Source organism: Anolis carolinensis, chromosome 2 (assembly GCF_035594765.1).
Source record: "Anolis carolinensis isolate JA03-04 chromosome 2, rAnoCar3.1.pri, whole genome shotgun sequence".
Lineage (NCBI taxonomy): Eukaryota > Metazoa > Chordata > Lepidosauria > Squamata > Dactyloidae > Anolis > Anolis carolinensis.
The window spans coordinates 46639293-46660726 of NC_085842.1; the positions used below are offsets into that span (position 1 = coordinate 46639293).

Genomic DNA, 21434 nt, shown 5'->3' on the forward strand with positions numbered 1-21434 from the left:
GAAACAAGGTAAAGGTAGAATCCTTAAGCTTTAATTTAAGATGAATGCAATGGATTTCAAATTAGAGATGTTAAGCCGGTCATACGTGACAAGCTTTGGAATATTTTCTTTTGGTCACACTGCTTGATGGTTCTTTTCATCCTTTGTTACATTAGGCTCTTTTTTATAATGACACTGAGAGTCACAGTGCATAATTAATAGGAAATGAAATATTCAAATGGCCTCTAATGCAGCCCCAGTGAAATGCCGTTGAAATAAAAAGGCTAGGGAAGTGTGGAGACATCGGGAATGGCTATGAATGTTGGCATGTGTCACTTTTTCAGAACTCAGATAATGCAAATATAAAAAGCAAACTAGAACACAGCAAGCAAAAACAACAGGCTAGCATAAAAACACATTTATGCGGCACAGTAGTTATTACTGATTATTAAAATGGCCAGCTTAAACAGTTACATTTTCACACATTTATTCTTAACATGAGATATCAAATATCTGGCAAAATCACCTATTCTAAGTTCTCAAATTAAGTACAGATGAAGCAATCTGTCTGAACTCCACAGAATAAGGATACAAACTGACTCAAAGGCAGACAAATATCTTCTTTAAATGCAAACACCACAGAGAAAGAAAGAAAAAGAGATTTGTATAAATGTCACATATAATTGTTAACCTTATTTAATGTATTTCACCTAGATCTTTTTGTTTATTTCACCCAAGCAAGACAATTGTTAACAGAGAAAATGACTAAGCGTGCATTAAGAAAGGGGGGAAACTACAGTATTTCAAGGCGAGTTTGGTTAACAATTCCGGGCACATTTCAAACCAGCACCCTCGCCTGACAGCCTTTCAGGATTCCTGCGCTGCTTAAACATCTCAAAAGAGTCTTCAGCAACGGGCACAGAATTTAAGCTTCTGTGTCAGGGCACAACACAGTTCTTCTTTATCACCATATGAAGATACATACATAGAATTCACTAAAAAGTTAAGAAAGCCAAGGTTAAAAAAGAGTAAATCAAGTGCTTCTCTTTGGAATGAAACAGTCCATCTTGACAGCTGATCTTCTGTCTTTGGAAACAGACAGAACATAGAAAATAAATTCAGACTGCAAAAAGAAAGTATATTAACAAATCTCTATCTACAATATCTCAAAAAGAAAGAAAGACCCCAAAGTCCTCTTGGATTCATATTTGTTTAGTATATATTTCCTGGACAGCTAATAACCACACAAACACTAGAGGAAGAAAGACAACACTTATATTTAAAAATTGGACTGTGAATTGTATATTTGTAAAAACCAGAACAAGAAACCATAGCTCAAATTCAAAGCATGAAAATTCATTTTCAAAACAATTAGGAACATGTATATATTTATTTCAGGTTTGCTTATGAGATTTAAGTCACTGATCCTGCATTGGAAATTTTCAGTTTTCTTTCAGTATTTTAAATGTCAAAAATCTCACAAACACGACCCTCCTTCACCATTATGATACCTGTCTTCAGAAGTCAAAGCTTTTTATGAGACCTGTTGCTAATACTAGTATCACTCAATGATCTCATCTTTCATTCTGGCTAAATTCCAACATACAATTTCATTAACCCAGGTACTGCAGGTGATAAAACTCATTTTTCCCTAAAGAGACAGCTAAAAAGTACCAGTTATACATTTATGAAGTACCAGCAATCAAAATTATGGATTTTCTAAAAGGATTTTAACTACTTTTATTGAAAGGAAAATTGCTGTCTCAGACTTTTGTGACACTATTGCTAATAATAAATTTTACCATTTAGACATTGCAATAATGTGGGAGATGGTGTCAATAAAAAAAATGAAACAAAGATGATCCTTGTCTTTTAGGTAATGCTTTCTTATTAGATACCGGAAATTAACAGTGGGAAACATAAACCAAACACCTACACCTCTCATGTGTGATTATAGAAAAAACAACAGACTAAGAACTATGGACACATACAGCAGGCAAACTTACAGAGAGGATCTACTCTTTGTTTGCAAATTTACATTTTGGAAACTAATAACAGTGAAATAATGACTAAGAAAAAGGTCTCTAATTCTGTTTCTGCTTCTAAAACTGTATAGCAAGGATGTCCCAGATAGTATCTTTCCTAAAAACTTTTCCTCCAAATATTATGTGTATCACTAGAGGGCAGTGTGGTATTTAGGCCACTCTGACCTTTTAAAGTGATGCATGTATTGGAAAGGTCTTGAACTTCCTCACAATGTCAGTGAGGTTAATAATGTTGCTGTTAAAACCTGCGGCATTGAAATCCAAAGTCCAGTTCACACATTTGACAACGAGAGAATACAACGAAGGATTCTTTGTCTTCCTCTTTTTAATCTGTTAAGAGTTAAGGTATATTCACACTGAACAGACTGCATACAGTTTGGCCATCCTGTCAGTGGATGAATTGCATGAGACATCTCTAGCCAGCCATCTATTTTATTTATGTTTGAAGAAGCGAGCTAGCAAAAGCCATGTGTTTGAATTGTAAAACCATGTATAACGTTGTCCTCTCACACTGTACCAATTCTACCAGACATCTCTGTTTTGTTAACTCTCAAGGTAACTTTGGCTCTAAAACCCTTTGACGTGCAAATAACAGCAACTAATGCATTTGAAACAATTTATGATTTCCGGTCTTCCTTTGGTGCGTCTGAACATATACCTGGTCCCATTAATGTGTACTTTTTCCTCTGCAAAACCACAAGCATAGTTACTGGAATTTCATGTGGAAGTGCTTAAGGGGTTGAAAGTTAACACCTTTGTGAGCTGAGCAGCCTCACAGTTGCTCCCAAACAAAAGCCTCTTTTAGAAGCTTTCCTGAAATGTTTTCTTAACATGTTCCAAGTAGTTTTAGGCAAGCAACTAAAATAAACAAGATGTTACCAGGATAAAAACACTTGTGAAAACATTACAGAGTGTGTCAAATACGTTTCTTTCACATAAGCCTTCCTTAGTTTTATTAAAAGTTTAAACTCACATGAAACAGATTACCAGGAAGCCTCCATCTATCACCGGCACAAATCTCAGGTTTTAAAAAATACAATTAGAAGTGTTACTGCTCTCACAAAACAGTGCAAAGTCCCAAGTGTTTGCACTCTCACAATATTGTGCTGATTACAGATTTCTGTTGCAAAAATTATTTGCTCATATGAGATACTAATATGTATGTGTGCAAGAAATATAAAGAAAATAAATGACGTCACATAAATTCCTGTATACTATTAAGTTGTGATATTTCCTTACGTAAGAAGCTAACAATTATGCACACGCATACACATTAGCAACAAAATTAAATTGCATGGAATGACTCAATGCTATGGAATCATCTGATTTGTAGTTTGGCACAGAAGGTTAAAGCCCTTATAAAATTGCAGTTTCCATGATTCCATAGTATCAAGCCATAGCAGTTTGAAGTGGCATCAAACTGCAATAATTTTACAGTCTACTGTAGATTTTTCACCCCAAGCATCCCTTTGAAAGCAGATGGGCATATGTGAAACTTCGGTAGGCAAATCAGCAAGAGTAGAACATCCTAAGTTGCTTTTGTCAACTTACTCAAGTCTCTCTCTTTATCTTCACTATCAAGGCAATTGCAAGAGTTACAAAATAACAACAAATAAGTAGTCCCTGTAAGGGACATATTTTTCTTTTGAGATTTTTTTTCTTGAGTCACGATAGCAATAAATTAATCTGACAATAGACACTCTGATAGATCACATTCTCCTAAGAGGAATCTTGGAATACCATAATGCACTGCATGAAACAAAACTGCGCTATAAATGTTTGCCTTAACTATGTATTGTAAGGACCTCATCACACTTAGGTCTGGGATCTGTCCTAGGACACTCCCTGGATGGAGCCCTCCATCACATAACAAAGGGCTACTTCCAGTCAGGAAGTGTCTCATAAAGTCAGCCGGGAAAAGTGCTGCAGGGGAAAAACTGGGCAATGGGATGGCGAAGTGGGCGATATAGGCCACTTTACCCCAGCTTGAGGACGTCAATGTGATGAGTTCCAATGAGGGCCATATGATCGGAAAGACATCTATCCAACATTCTTCATTTCTTTCCTTCCATTGTTTTCCACTGAAGTTTTTGGAAAGTTTTTGCAGTGTGGTATTGAAGTTTCATAGTAAACTATTGCTTTGATGTCCACGGTTAGTAACCACACAGTGTTTTAGTTTCCAGTATGTACAACAGGAAAACTATGTTTCTGTCTCTCCAGCAATCAACACTGAAAGTCCAAGCCTGCCTCCATCATTCAGCAACCTCTCAAGGCTGGTATGTCAATGGCTTGCGATTTTAGTTGTAATGGAAAACACCAATATCGAATATAAAATGATGGTGAGGTGAGGTGAGCAAATGGTTTAGGGTTCAAGAATATTGAAAATATAAACAGCCAACCAGTTATTTCAAGTTATATGGTATGATGCTTTGTCTGATTGTTCTACTTGTAGTTATGTGCTCTACACTCAACAGCCATAACGCATAGATCCACATCAGTGGCTCGGGTTATGTCTTAATCAGGTCTGCCTTGTACATTTTAGAGCAACTCTGGTCAAGGGCAATTTTTTTGTCATTAGGGCCTTTGAGGGGGTGGAGTGGGGGGTGAAGATTACTAAAAATGCTCCCCTCTGAAATTGGAGTTAGGAACTGTGTATCTTTTAATGTTAAATCTTTTTTGCAGGTTTCCAAGAGAAGCAATTCATTTATTTCCAGAAAAGGGGCATTCTGGAAGGTGAAAAGTAGCCCCAGGTCTCAACTTTCCCCTCTGTTCTAGAGCTTTGCTTCTTCTAATGTTCAACTATGTGAGAAGTTCATTCATTAGGGAAAGGTGTATAGAAATGTTATAAATACTAAGAATCAAATGTGTTACATTGTTCTTGGGCAGAAAGCAATCTGAAACCCAGTGTTTAAAATATGTAGACTGGAGAGAAAGCAAACACTATGTGTGCTTATTCTGAGGGCCCTTCCACATAGCCCTTTATCCCAGAATATCAAGGCAGAAAATCCCACAATATCTGCTTTGAACTGGGTTATCCGAGTCCACACTGCCATATATTCCAGTTTAAAGCAGATAATGTGAGATTTTATTCTGAGTGTAGAAGGACCCTGAGATGTGCTTTACAGCAAGGCTTGAGAGTACCAGTAGTCATGCATCAGAAATGTGTGCCCCCCCCTCATCTGCCCTCATACATCTAACCCCAAGGGATTTTCAACTGCATGATTTGGAACGGTTTTTCTCAGTAGAAGGGAAAAAGAAGTCCAAGTGGTTTCTCTACAAAGTATATTTTATATTATAAAATGTGGTTTTGAGACACAGCAGACAGTTCTATTGTTTCATACAGTAAAGAATGAGGCCATTTTTCCACAGCAGGGAAAGTGGACTTGTTTTTGTTTTTACATTACCTGTGTATTTCCGGCAATGCAGGGGTGCACTAGTTTCATTACATTTAGCAGAATCACCTGCTGGTAGCAGTTAGCTCTAACTGATGCTACCATGGCATGGCCATCAATGGCTGGCAGAGTAAAGAGGAGGGTGGGGACAACCGAACAGACCCTACTTATTTTCAAAAGAAATAGGGAAATTAATGTCTACAATAGGCCATCTTTGTGCTGATATTGATAAGTCCCTCCTGTTATCTGAAAGGAAAAACAACTGGGATTTTTTAAAAGAGTAGTGTACCTTCAGAAAAAGCACTACAGGCTGCTCATAGTGCATCAACTTTTTGTTTCGGATTTACTACTATTTCTTATATTTCTTCTTGGAAGAATACTCATTGCACTTCATTGCATTACATTACATTAAGTATCTCCTCGTGTTCCACTAAAGTAAAGTGAGACTCTAAGTGGCTTACAAAATGACATGAAATAAAAGCGAAATCATATACAGTAGAGTCTCACTTATCCAAGCCTCGCTTATCCAAGCCTCTGGATTATCCAAGCCGTTTTTGTAGTACATGTTTTCAATATATCGTGATATTTTGGTGCTAAATTCGTAAATACAGTAATTACAACATAACATTACTGCGTATTGAACTACATTTTCTGTCAAATTTGTTGTATAACATGTTGTTTTGGTGCTTAATTTGTAAAATCATAACCTAATTTGATGTTTAATAGGCTTTTCCTTAATCCCTCCTTATTATCCAAGATATTCGCTTATCCAAGCTTCTGCCGGCCCGTTTAGCTTGGATAAGTGAGACTCTACTGTATATCAAATATGAGATATAAAAATATAGTAAAAATTATGCTTAACATGCAATTAACCATGCAAATAGAATTTAAAAGCATTTGAAAGACAGACGAACTGACAGGCAGACAGACCGTCTATCTCTCAGAAGATTAAAATGGTTTTGCATTCTAGGAAATCCCTATCACAATAAAACAGTTGGTTGTTAAGAGCCTCTTCAAATAAAAATAAAAAATAAATAAAAATAGGGTCTTCATCTGGCAGTAGAAGGAGAGATTCCCCGTGGGCTTCCTAGATAGGAAGTCTTCAGCTGAAAGCAGCTACCAAGAAGGTCTTCTTTCACAACCCCACCAGATGTGATGGGCAGAAAGACCACAGAGGACAAGTCATCCACTTTTCATATTATTAAATAGACTGTAGACACTGTTCTCCTCCCCCTGTGGCAACACCAAAAAACCAGAAAGCTGCTCATGGTGACTATGGTTTACTCTATAAGTAGAAAAAAATAGTAAAGCAATGTTGAGCGAGATAGAGCTGGTATATTTTACCTCTAACCCCAGCCCGTATGGTAAAGCTTCTCGCCTCAACCAAACTAGAAAACACAGTATATACCCTATGAAAATCCACAAAGAGTTCTGGAGGCTAACAAATATCATGATGAAATTGTAGAGATAAGCAATAAAATGGTGAACTAGTAGACACAGGAGAGAACCACCAGCAGGCTTTTAATGTAGATTTGTAATTCTGAAGCAACAGTTGTGGATTTGAAGTTGATTTAAGCCAAGGAACAGCTACTAAAAACATATCAGGGATGTTCCCAATAAAGAAACCACTTGATTATCTTACAGTTTGCAAGCGAAACAAATGATCAATTGTTCATTCATTCAATAAATGAATGAGCAAAATAGACTACATGTGTGACTTTTTCCTATAATCCTTTATTCCAAGCTCCACATGGAATATGTAACTATACATGTAAGTCATGTTCTATTGTTACATCCAATGGGTTTGTATGAAACCTGCCCAGAAGAAAACAAGAGGTATGGAAAAGTTGCAATTCTCCTGTTCCTATCAGGCATCAATTCCACATGCAATAAGTATCTATGACTTCAATTCCAAAGAATGTTTCAGAATACCAAAGGATATAAGCTTACATTTTCAAAAGCCCATAAAATGCACTCTACCAGTCAAGTCAATACAATCTAACACTACTCACATATACTGGAACCCTTGCATATACAGTATGTCCTGGTCAGTTAAGCAACTTTATATAGGAGTTTTCCTTGGCAGTGGAGAGAGGTCTGCATCAAACTGCAGGGGCTCAATTAGTGTAATTAGAATTTAATTTTAGCAGTGTTAACTTTGCTCATTAATTACTCATTTGACACTATTTAACTTTGCACGAAAGTTTGCCAGTCTATAGTCAATAAAAGCAGGCTAAAATCACAAAATCAATTAAATCAAAAGGTTAAATTATGAGTCAAGCCTCTACATTACATCTAAGGTTTGTTAAAACTTACGTAATACGATATATGTACATGATGGTTAGTAGAGGACTGTCATGAACCTTTCTGAATGTGATCCACACATGCCACATGGACAAACTAGTTGAATGGTTTTTTTGGCAGTTTCTCTTAAATGTTCTGTTATACAGGCTTGACTGAGGACAGTGACATTGCCATGCTATGCGGATAAACAATGGACATTTCTTAAGTATTTGAAATGCAAACATATATCTTTGTGTATATATACAGATAGATATGTATGTATGTATGTATATATATATATATATATATATTCTTACTTTAGAAAAGACTGGAAATCTTCGCATACCGCTTCACAGCCTGGCCATTTGCATACTCCGTGCCCATAAAGTGGATGGCTATGAGAGTGCTCTTCGTGAGATAAACTGAAGGAATGAAGGAAGAAAAAAAAGTGAAAAGGCATTATAATGTGATGCTTTGAATGAATTTGTCTCACTGTGGTGCTAAAAGCAAAACAAATAGGTATAATACATAAACAAAATGAAATACCCAGGAACAAACAAGTCATTTTGTTTCATGAAGCCCTCCTTTGAGCTTTACGACAGAACAGTCACAAGCCTTGCAGGGATTGCAGCTGGCAGGTTGTGTGTGTCTGATTAATTAATTAGAAGTTTTGTAAAGAACTGGAATAAACAGAAAACGTGAATGTTGGGAACATTTGACAGTACGTCTTGATGTTCTACTTGATACAAAAAATATTTGAACACGGTATATTTATATGAAATACACTGGGTTGGAAAACTACACTTGCATTTTGAATATAGCAATTCAACACCTAAATCAATTTTCAGGATGGTTTAAGATGCTGAATTGCTATATTCAGAATGGAAATAACTATTTAGAAAATAAGAAAACAAAAGATAATACATTTTGGCACTGGTTCCTCTTTAATATTAAGGTTTTCTTTGTAACCTTACCCATATTTCCCAGCAAAATATTTCTCACTATAAAATTAACATTAAATTAATCATTAACAGTTAAATTTTGAAACAATGTTTTATATTATCAAAAATACAGTTTTAAACTATATGTCTGTGTGTATCAAAGAGATAACCTTCTGATCACAGAAGGGTTAAATCTCTAGCAGGATTCCAATCAATATGTAATGATTTGGCTGCACTGATCCAAGTCACGAGATGCTTTGATCCAGGCCATGTGGCGTTCAGGGAAATGTATCTGTTGCATTAACTGATGAACCATGTTCCAAAATATCTTTATTTCACTTCTGCACTAAAACTTCTTAAGCAACAAAATTATTTTTTCTAATAATTTTCATAACCATCAGTTATGTTTTTGGAAACGTGAGACGTCCAAGTTGTTCTAAATACAATTCTTGCCTTCATCATTGTTTTAAAGAAAGATATGTTTTTTTTAAAAAAAAAATTGAACTAATATCTTTTTATGTAACAAACTTCAGAATAAAAAAGTATATTAAAAAAGTATATAAAGTAATATATATGTACAAGGCTTTGAGAAATTTTAATTACAAGTAGTTTAAAACCCAGGGTTTTTTCAGTTATATTCAATACACGTGAACATGTTAAAATATGAGTGTAAACAGTTATTATATTTTTATTTCCAGAGAACAATAATATTAGTACTGTGCTATTATTTATTGGGAAGAATTCTGCTGGAACTTTACACAGCAAAACATCACAGTTCAAAAAATATATAACACAGACACACTTTGAATTTGTTGCCACAAGATAAAGAGAGGCAAATGAAATTGTGCCATATACAAAATAAAAAACACTAAGAGGACACTTTCCTTGAAATAAAATCTCACAAAGATGACCTCTTTACATATTTGGAACAGACAGAAAGATACGATAACCACCACTCTTCAGATGCAAAAGTTGGTCTCAGTATGGATTTGTGCATTTTGTGCAAGTGCTCTCTACACCATACATATATAAATTGGGAGGCTTTCATGTGTTCATTTTCTGATCAGCTTGCACTCAGCAAAACAAACCCCACTTTTCACGTGCTGCCACAAACTTTCATTTTATGATAGTGAAGATGAACTTGTTTAATAGATGCTTTTAGTAGGCTGGCTATCTTCATCAACTTAAATTCAAATAATTGGTAGCTCATCCCTGAACTACTGCAGATGCTCATCTGCTTGCAATCATTGGATAAAATAGATCTCACTTTATTTGTCACTATTATCCTGCCATATTTACAAGTGTGACCGACTCAAAGACGAGAGATATGCTGCCTCAGTAATTTTACAAATGCTTCCTCGAATGTGTACAATTTAAATCTTGTTCTCCTTTTCTGTTACACACAGACTCCTATCACAGTCAGAAAGAACCCCAAATATGAAACCATCACACTCTCAATTTTGTTTTTCACCTTATTAATTACATAGAACCATCAATATGCACAGTACATTGCAAAGTGCAAAAAGAGAGGACTGGTTTTCAGAAGACTGACAGTCTGTCTAACATGGGGTAGAAAAGGGAGGAAAAGAAGGGGAAAACAAAAGCAAAGTATAACAGTAAAATATGTGGTTATTTAGTTAAATATACCTGGCTTATCTAAATCAGGGTATTTTTATACTACTATACCCACTTTTCAAGAATCCAAGAGCTAGGGACAACCATGTGAAATTAATAAAATATACTATAGTAGGCTAAAAACCCAAAACAGGCAACAGAGAATTGAATCAATGAGGCTATATAAAACTATGAATTTTGTTAATGTTTAAGAAGTCAGTGTAGTGTAATGCACTGGAGAGAATGTCAGACCTCAATGAAATGACTGGGATTCAAACATCCTATTATAGTCCTGGCCAAGTCACTTTCCTTCCATTTGTTTCCTTTATATAGCTTTTGGGATCATGAAGCAGAAATGTGAAAGGATGGAAGAATAATATGTATTTCTAACCTTGAGTCCCTGGCAGGGTGCATACACATACATATAAATGGAGGTGTCATCTATTATCATCTATTACCAAAAGGGTTTCAATTAATCCTTTTAGATTGAGATTTAACATTATGGCAGTGACTCCTTGTTTGCACTCAAGCCCAAATTGCAAGACACCTAATTCATAGATATACTTCACAGATACATTATGAGGGCATTACAGATATATAATGATAGCCCATACTGTGATCAGGTACTGCTTTTCCACTGCCTTGGATCTGGATGGCTGCTACCAGCAAACTTGGGTATACATGATTAACAGGACATCCCACCAATAGCATGAGACCTTAAAGGCCTGGAGTTTTGATCTGGCATAAAAAATAAAACATGTACAGCCTCAATGGGTCCTATATGTATCTACTAACTCTGAAAGTAACATGGAATCTATTTCCTTTAGTCAACGGCCTGCCCTACAATGACATGAATCTGGATGTTGGGGCTAAGCAATTAAGAAGAGAGTAGTAAGCAGTCATAGAAAGCCTCCAATGAGTGTCTTGGACTAGGAAACATACTACCGGTACATCCAATTTTTAAAACATATTTGTTACAGAAACTATATGAAACAAAATAAGTGAAGGTCAACCACCTCTTTTTTCAAAGAGATATTAATAAGAAGAAAGAGCCATAACAACAAACTGTATCACATGTTTTTTCTCTGGACTAAGCCTTAATATCAAAATATGATTCAGCTCAAGTCACACATAAATATACTTGTGTGCACTTCTGCCAAATAAAAATGCGTGAATTTCAAGAAATTGTTTTTTCAATGTAAATGATAGGCTTACTTAGGGAGGACAGAGGAAGAGAGAAAAAAATGAATGGGAGTTAACAGTAGTATATTTTCTCCAATTCAAGTATAGGCAGTCCCAGAATTACAAACTTCCAACTTACAAATGACTCATAGTTAAGAAGAGGGGCGAGACAACAGGAAATGAGAGATAATCTACCCCTTCAAAGAGAAATGCACTCCTGAATGAGTTATCATGGGAAAAATGTGTCTCCACTGAAGCTTTATCACCAGTCCTTGTTTCTAACAAGTCATATTTTTCAAAATCCAATGATCACAGGGACAGAAAGTGAGGTGAAATCTACTGAACAGGGACACAGATGGCAAAACAAACACCACAGTGGTGTTAACCCCTCCCTATGCTATCCAAAGCATGCATGCATGCATGTGTGTGTGTGCAATTACATTGAAAAAAATGTGCCTCTCCTGACTTATATAAAATTCAACCTAAGAACAAATCTACGAAACCTATCTTGATTGTAACTTGAGGACTACCTATATATATTAAAGACAGAAGATCTTCTTTAGGATAAGTTTCACTACAGGGTATTTAAAATCAATGTTACATCACACCCAACTCAATGATTTAAGTCAGTGTCTCGTTATTAACTTGGTCTACAGTGTTGAAAAGAAGAGCAGAAAACCAGGCACTAATGTTAATAGCCAAAAATTTGTAGCATGTCAGCCCTTATCATATTCATGTCTGGTAGATCTAGCAAAAATATTTTGTTACAATCAACAATGCACAACTGCAACAATGCAAGGGCAACCTGTTGAAGTGTTCTGTAAAGTCACCAATGTATATGACAAATGCAAGGAACATATCTATATCTTAATCTGTTTTTTAATGTTCTTAATAAAGACAAATAATCTTAGGCAATTTTGTGAGAATATCCCCTGAGAACCACACACACACACACACACACACACACACACATATATATATATATACAGTAGAGTCTCACTTATCCGACATAAATGGGCCAGCAGAACGTTGGATAAGCGAATATGTTGGATAATAAGGAGGGATTAAGGAAAAGCCTATTACACATCCAATTAGGTTATGATTTTACAAATTAAGCACTAAAACATCATGTTTAACAACAAATTTGACAGAAAAAGTAGTTCAATATGCAGTAATGCTATGTAGTAATTACTGTATTTACAAATTTACCCCCAAAATATCACGATGTATTGAAAACATTGACTACAAAAATGCGTTGGATAATCCAGAACGTTGGATAAGTGAGTGTTGGATAAGTGAGACTCTACTGTATATGGTTCTCAGGGGATATTCTCAGGGGATATATATATATAGAGAGAGAGAGAGAGAGAGAGAGGATTTTGTACAGGTGTGTTCATGATATGAATAATGAACATTAATTTCCAGTATGGAATCTGATAGCTCTGCAGAATTTTCTAAATCTTTAATTTAATTTTCTACAATTTTAAAAGGTATAATTTACACATTCTAGACAAGACCGCAGTAACAAAAAAACACCCCATCCATAAATAAACAAGGATCAAACGTCTAAAATAGATTAATTTAATCCTTTCCACTCCTGAGAACTCAAGCCATACACTGTAAAACTATTTTTCATGTTTCTTGAACTATTTCTTTCTAGTACTAATATTGTAATGCATGCATATCCATGGTAAAAAATAACAAAATCAAGATCTGCATATTTATGTGACTTAGAAAAAATGATGAGGGAGAGAATTGAAGAATATATCAATTATTAGAAATTCCAGATTTAAAAAAATCAACATGACTGCAATTGTGCAATGTTTATTTGGATTTCAAAAGTTATTTGTAAATAGGGAGGTGGAATTTCCCAATAATTCTGTTAAACCAAGATCAAAACATGTTTACAGTAATCCTGGCACAAATGCTTAATCCTTTTATAAAATTATGCATAAATCCAGAGAAATCAGGAATCACATCTATCAGATGCAGCAAAGGGAACACTTAATGTTTTTACAGACGGCATGAGGGAACCAGCAAGATGGAGTAAGTCTTTGGATGGATGCTCTTAAAGCATTTGATCACTTGGATTGTGCATACAGTTGTGGTGCTGAAGAGGATAAATATACCTGAAAAATCAGTACTATCAATTCAGACAGTACTTCTTAAGATATCTAATGTTAGCAAATTGCAACTCCCTCTGCCCCCTCCCCACCACCATGTGCCTGGGACCATGGTAATATTTGCGACCATTGGCTCCAATAGTTTCTTTCTTCCTTTGAAGATCCTCAGGGATGGACAGCAATGAGGTAAACTGATATGTAGACAGTGTGTTGCTTTTAGTTTCTTATCCAGTAAACAGCACACAGCCTTTTAAAAAATCAGAAAAAAATCTATAAAAATGAGATGTTCTGCCAGATCTAAAAGAAAGTTTAAAGGTTGAGTCAAAATTAACCTTGAGTTTCTGTAGTATAAAATAAATTGGTATAACATTAGTAAAATTCAATAGTTACTTAAAATTCAAAAGTAAAGCAGCTAGACTGTTATACTTCCTACCATGATTATCTCTGGACAGGAAAATCATACTGTTTGAAGCAGCTGTAAACCTCTAAAGAAAAGTATGGTCATAATGAATGAGAACTACTCTCTATATGTTGTATCCAGGAAATAAAAAAATATACACTCATTTGTAGACACTGCAGGGGATGTTCTATCTGGAAATCTTACATTGAGCAGAGGGTTGGACCTGATGGTCAATTCTATGAAAATACTACACGAGAGTGCGTGAGAAGAAGAATATGGATATAAATCCTCAATTATTTCATCTTTGCATGCAAGAATAAATAATTACTGTAGTTTTCCCCTTATGTAGGAAAACCCCCAAATATTTATGAGGTTTTCACCCGTTATTTGAACATTTCAAGATACTACAGAGGATTTTTCTACATAGAAAAAAAAAGGGAAAATGAGAATGGGAAGTAGTGAGAACACCATTCCCACCACCATACTAACATTGCAAATACAACAAATGGAATGTTGACAAACCTAAAGTCTACTCTGTCTACAGCAGGGGTCCTCAAACTTTTTAAGTGGAGGGCCAGTTCATGGTCCCTCAGACTGTTGCGGGGCCAGACTATGACGAAATAGTCCAAAATTAGGATTATTGTTGTTGTGTGCATTCAAGTCGTTTCAGACTTAGGTTAACCTTAAGTCTATAATTTAGGGCAGGGGCCAGGTAAATGACCTTGGAGGGCCGCATCCGGTCCACAGGGCTTAGTTTGTGGACCCCTGGTCCCATGAAAAATAATGTGAAATACATTTTTGGAGTTAAAAGTTAAAATTGCTGGAAGAAACATTAACAACCTTAGAAGATATGCAGATGATACCACTCTGAAGGCTGAAAGTGAGGAGGAGCTGAGGAGCCTTATCACCAAGGTGAAATAAGAAAGAGCAAATCTGGGTTGCAGTTAGACATCAAGAAAACCAAGATTATGGCAATCAGACTGATTGATTACTGGCAAATAGAGGGGAAAAAACATGGAGGCAGTGATAGACTTTATATTTCTAGGTGTGAAGATCACTGTAGATGCAGACTGCAGCCAGGAAATAAGAAGATGTTTACTTCTTGGGAGAAGAGCAATGGCCAACCTTCAGGGCCGGCCCTTGGTAATTTTCAAGTGTAAGCGACCAGAATTTTGGCCCCCCCCCAACCAATCACTGAAAAATAAAAGTGTTGGATAAGCAAAAATGTTGGATAATAAGGAGGGATTAAGGAAAAGCTTATTAAACATCAAATTACATTATGATTTTACAAATTAAGCACTAAACACCATATTTTACAACAAATCAAGAGAAAAAGCAGTTCAATACATGATAATGTTATGTAGGAATTACTATATTTGCGAATTTAGCACCAAACATTGAACTGGGATATAGGGCAGTGTGGACTCAGATAACCCAGTTCAAAGCAGATATTGTGGGTTATTCTGCCTTGATATTCTGGGTTATATGGCTGTGTGGAAGAGCACTGAGGGCCCTTCCACACAGCCATATAATCCAGAATATCAAGGCAGATAATCCACATTATCTGCTTTGAACTGGATTATATGGCAGTGTGGACTCAGATAACCCAGATCAAGGCAGATATTGTGGGTTATTCTGCTTTGATATTCTGGGTTATATGGCTGTGTGGAAGGACCCTCGGTGCTCTTCCACACAGCCATATAACCCAGAATATCAAAGCAGAATAACCCACAATATCTGCCTTCATCTGTGTTAGAGTCCACACTGCCATATAATCCAGTTCAAAGCAGATAATGTGGATTATCTGCCTTGATATTCTGGGTTATATGGCTGTGTGGAAGGACCCTCAGGGCTCTTCCACACAGCCATATAACCCAGAATATCAAGGCAGATAATCCACACTTCCAAGGTCATGTGACCGGCATGACTGCATGGATCACCATTACCTTCCTGCCAGAGCAGTACCTATTTATCTACTCAAATTTGCATGTATTTGAACTGATAGGAAATCCAAGAGGAGTCATAGGATCCTAGAATGGGAGAAAGCCCCATTCTAGGATCCACACAGTCAACAGATGGCCATCCGGCTTTTGCTTTAAAGCAGGCATGTGCAAACTTTGGCCCTCCAGGTGTTTTGGACTTCAACTTCCACAATTCCCAACAGCCTACCGGCTGAAGACAACAAAAAAGAGGGTGACTTATAGGTGTACTGACTTGGTCAAGAAAACTATGGTCCTGAATTTGCAATACCTGAGTAGGTCTGTTCTTCACAGGGCTCCTCATATGGATAGACTCATTGTAAGAAGGTAAGACTGTAATGTATTAACTACTCCTAAGATGTTTGATATATACTGCAGCTCACTATTTTTGCGCCTGGTAAAAACCATTGCACACGGGAGATGTACAGTAGAGTCTCGCTTATCCAACGTAAACGGGCCGACAGAACGTTGGATAAGCGAATATGTTGGATAATAAGGAGAGATTAAGGAAAAGCCTATTAAACATCAAATTAAGTTATGATTTTACAAATTAAGCACCAAAACATCATGTTATACAACAAATCTGACAGAAAAAGTAGTTCAATACGCAGTAATGCTATGTAGTAATTACTGTATTTACGAATTTAGCACCAAAATGTCATGATATATTGAAAACATTGACTACAAAAATACGTTGGATAATCCAGAACGTTGGCTAAGTGAGTGCTGGATAAGTGAGACTCTACTGTATATCCTTCCTCTTCACCACTAGCCTCTCACAAAATGGCCCTATTACTAGCCCACATGTTTGGGCCTTTTACCCTTACAGCTCTTATAGTGTTAAGCACTGAGAAAACATTTGGCCATCTAAGTGTGTGTAGGAATCCAAATTACTGGATACTAAATATTCTGAATGAGCCAATAAAATAGTTATCTAATTTTCAAGGCGTATATGCTGTCATTTGGCTTACAAAACTTAAGTTACCGGGTTATTCGAAACAATCAAGCTTGAGCAGTCTGCCAGTGAAGACACGGAGAAATAACTTGTAGAGCTGTCATTCATTTTTTGTTCATTATCGTCATCAACTCATTTTCTTTCCTCTTCACATTCTAAGATCATGTTTAATTAGAGGATTTCACATCCCATCAGGATTTCATGCGGACTTGGCAACTAGAATGATGGTAACTTATATTGTTGCTAGCTTTCTTTTCAAAGTGTTGAGTCAATTGCTATTATAGGTATATACTAATAAGTCGAACAATGTGAACAGCAAAGTTTCAAACAGCAGCCACAACAAAACTTTTCTTTTTTTAGAATTACCATTGCATCATAAATACTGGATGTTACTGGATAAGCCCAGTGATAGTGTTACTACCAATTTGTTTGTTAGGGTTAAGACCTTACTGAGATTACGAAAGGACAGAAAATAACAGTTGTTTGCTGTTCTGTGAATGCAGAAACTGAGAACATGTGTCTTAACACCTGGTAATGAACCTGTATTTTTGTAATAAACCTGTATTATTGTGTCTGCAATGTAACTAATGAATGATGACATCCAACTTACAGAAGTCAAATATAGAGTATAGACAGGAGGACAAAGCTAGGTCATAAAGAATTTTAAACTTGAAAAGACTAGAGTAAAAAAAAACCAACCCTCAAAAGATCAAAGGGAAAAAAAATCAATGAAACAATTCTATGTGCAATTACGGTAAACTTAATAGAATTCAGCATACCAAGAGTACTGTTTATCCTCATCTTTCACGGGATTTGGGGTGCAGGACCACCACAAAAATGGAAAAAACATACAATATGTCTACCCCCCCCTCAAAACAGGCATGTAACAAATTTCTACAGCTGCAAGCATCTTCACCGTCATCATTCTACTCTAGGAAAACAAAGAGATGACATTGAGATACCTGGCTATGCTTGGCAAAATTATAAAATGCCCCACATATTCTGCTCTGACACTACTTCAGAGAGCATAGTAAGATGAATTCAAATAGTCTTTATATGCATGCAAACTTATAGGTTGCATGTGTACATGGGTAGAACATCATAGATATACACTTGATCATAATGGCTCACTTCATTTCAAAGCATAATTCTTTGAAATGAAGTATACAGACTGATCATGAAGTACACATTAATTAACTTGAGAAAAATCAAATTACCAGGTATATTTCTAATCTTATTTCTTCAAACTTGGGAGCAGGAGTTATATTAAAAATAACTGCCAACTATAACATCAAATTTAGTACTGATGGCTTTACATGCACTGTTAGTGTTTAAGATATCTTTCTAAAAACTTCAACCAGCAACCCCTCAAAGGTTCAATTCCCTTTCTGTGCTGCTGTCCCAACAAAGAGGACAATGTGTTCATTGGCATAGGAAAAAGTTGCCACTCCTGGCAATGGAAACAGCTCTCCCATTAAAAAAAAAACACTAGGTAGGAGATATTTACAGATATATCCAATCTGTGGAAAATCAATAGATCCAAAGAAATTGCAATACGGAATGTCATACTAGTAAATTATTAGCTCCTAATATTAAAAAAGGTGTTTCTGCTCACAGTGTTGACAAGCTTAGACAAAACCTTTCCTTTCTTCACAAATGTCTAAGACCATCTAAAAGAGCGCTCCATCGACTAATTTAAATTTCAGAAGCTCTTCTGGCCGTACACCCCATTGCCCGCTTGATTGTTTTTCCTCCTCCAAACATTTCAATTTTTATTTCAATTTCATACTTAGGCACACCCAGAATGTAAAGCACATTAGAAATACTTTGACAGGCAGAATTTAAGATCTAGCATTTTCTAGCCCTTTCAGTGTAAACTAATGAGAACAATTTTGCCTTCCTTCTTTTTTTAATATCACTTCATGTACTTACATATTATCATCATAGCCTTCCCATTGCCCCTGTATTTCTAGGCTCTAGATATTTAATTCCCTTTAATCTTAGCTTACACCCTCTTCCCTTTAAAACTTTATCATATTTGGTGTGCACTTCAAGTATTGGTATCACCGTTTTTTAACCTGCCTTCAGGTTTGTTCCTGGTATCCTAACTGGTATTACTGGTGCTCCCTATCTTAAAAGAAAAAGAACTGCTTCAATCATTCTCTAGAGGCTGATTGGTACCAGTATCACACTAGCCTTCTGAATATATGGCACTATAATTTCTCATCTTCCTTCCTCATACAGTTGCTACTTCCAAGCTAATGTTTCATTTTATACATGTATTTTGATTTTCAGCTTCCTGACAGAACTATACTCTACTTATCCTTGTTAAATCTCATTTTATTCCTCTCTGCATACTTCTCTAATTTATTCAGAAAAAGTTGGATTGATTCAGTATCTTAGGATCACTTTATTCTAATTAAACTAACATTTTGCCTATTTTTCTCACTGATCTTTAACACAGAAATGCCTTATGCTCTTGAATATATGATTCATTTTGAGGACAAAAAAAGCAAAAGCATAACTGGCCTCAATTCAGTATGATTCTTTTAAACCAGGGTGGGGGAAACATATGCCTAACTTTAAATATATGCGTAATCCCATTTATTTCTGTGGTTGCTATGCACATGCCTCAAGCCAGGCACTTACTTTTACATTGTACCAAACTGGAGAATTTGCCAACATTGCCATCTAGATCAGATCTTCAATTCACCTACTAAATTACGGAAACCTCACAGGTTTCACTGGGTTTTCTTGGGTAAGGAATATCAGAGTTGGTTTTGACACTTCTTTCTTCTTACATATAGCCTACAGCACCTGCTATTTGTTTGTTTCCCATCCTAGTACTTAACTAGGGATGGTCCTGCTTCGTTTCCAAGATCAGATGCCTACAGTTTTAAACACAAGAGTCCATCAGTCTGAACTTCGCTATCAAATGTTCTGAACCTCTTTGGGAATGGGGTTTAGTACCTTGGATAGTTCCTTTAAAATGTTCAAATTAAAACCCAGAATAGATTCATTACCCTGTTGACATTTAAGGCGGAAAGCCCTCCTGCACACACTCGTCAACTCAGAGAATAACATCACATCCACCACAAAGAGGAAAAGAGGTGACATATGCATAAATGGGAGGAATTCATTAGTTGCAGCCACTGTACAAAATCTATTCCGACTCATGCAACAGCCTTATGGGGTCAGAGGAGGAAGCTGTGGAGTAGCAATGTTTGATGGATTTTCCCTACCATTAAACCAAGATCTATTGTATTTTCCTATTTGTAGTAAGGATCCCATCTACAGCAAAGATTTCATCACCAGAGGAGACAGCCATCACATTCCTCTCTTTACACTTCTTGCAAAGCAACCAGTCCTTGCACCTTATCATTTATATGTGCAAAAAAATAAGCAGAAAATTCATAGCAAAGCAACTCCATCCAATCAGATGTGTACCATGCTTTCCTTCATTTGCACATTATAAAAAAGCAATCAAATTTCATAGGACACAGGACTTTCTGTTTCCTCAGAAAAACCAGCTGAATTACACAGGTAGTGTAAATATCATATGTTATTACAGGTGCTGTGCTTCCTATTTGTTTGTGTTTATCCAAGCAGCATAACAAACAATCATGGAATTGTAGAACAACATTTGGATTGTTAATGGTACTGTGGGATACAAGAGCAACCATCTAGTTTTGCTGTTTTGTAAATTTTTAAAGCTGCTCCTTGACTTTTAAAAAACACCCTTCATGTCTTTCATTAGGAAATCCCTTTGACGATCTGTTTCTTCTATTCCACAGCTGGATCTATGCTGCACCCCAAAAAATGCTTCAATATTGGATACCAACATCCAGGTTTCCAGAAATCACAATCAGATTCAAAGGTGAACATACATCACTAGTTCCAATTATTATTTTATTTTTATTTTTTACTGTTCAATGTTCAGTGTTCAAAGAACTTTCATTATCAGGAAATCTAAAAGAATACAAAAAAAAACTAACAGGAACAAAAGCACCCTACAAAATTGGTCGTCACTTGTTCTTAATGAAAGGAAAATCTGCACTTCTTGTGTGTAACTTCTTGACCACATCCTAAACACATATTTGGGAATTATCCTACACATTCATGTATAAGTCTAAAAACTTTTGTCACGCCAACCCCAAAAACATGTGTAGACTTATCATTCAATAAGAATATACTTAACTTTTATTAAAAGAGGAATTCTCTGAGCAGCAAAAGGCAAGAGTTTAATCCATCCCGGGAGGATCTAAAATAAACACTGGCCCCCTTCTATTCTATGCCATGGCACCGCTTCTGGCCTTTTTGAATGCCTGGGTAGGAAAATGGCAGCAGTGGTGAACAGGAGTATTAGTGCTTTTCCCTCTCTGCAGGATGACCCTCAACATATCCACGGACCATAGAAAAATCCATAATTTGTCCTACAAACCTGCCCTTGACTTATACATCAGGGATAGCCAATAATCCAGAAGACAGGAGTAGAACTCAAAACGATCTTAAAAGATTAGAGAGATGGGCTGAAACTAACA

General features: G+C 36.1%; 1 protein-coding gene across 20 annotated transcripts in view; it reads right to left on the reverse strand.

Moving 5' to 3' along the window:
• Positions 1-21434, reverse strand: part of foxp1 (forkhead box P1) — a 702210-nt gene that overhangs the window by 67088 nt on the left and 613688 nt on the right. For all 20 annotated transcript variants that reach the window (XM_008105380.3, XM_062973812.1, XM_016991766.2 and 17 more), the window contains one exon: positions 8017-8121. In XM_008105380.3, coding sequence (XP_008103587.1) covers positions 8017-8121 — 105 coding nt within the window. The remainder of the gene's footprint in view (positions 1-8016; positions 8122-21434) is intronic.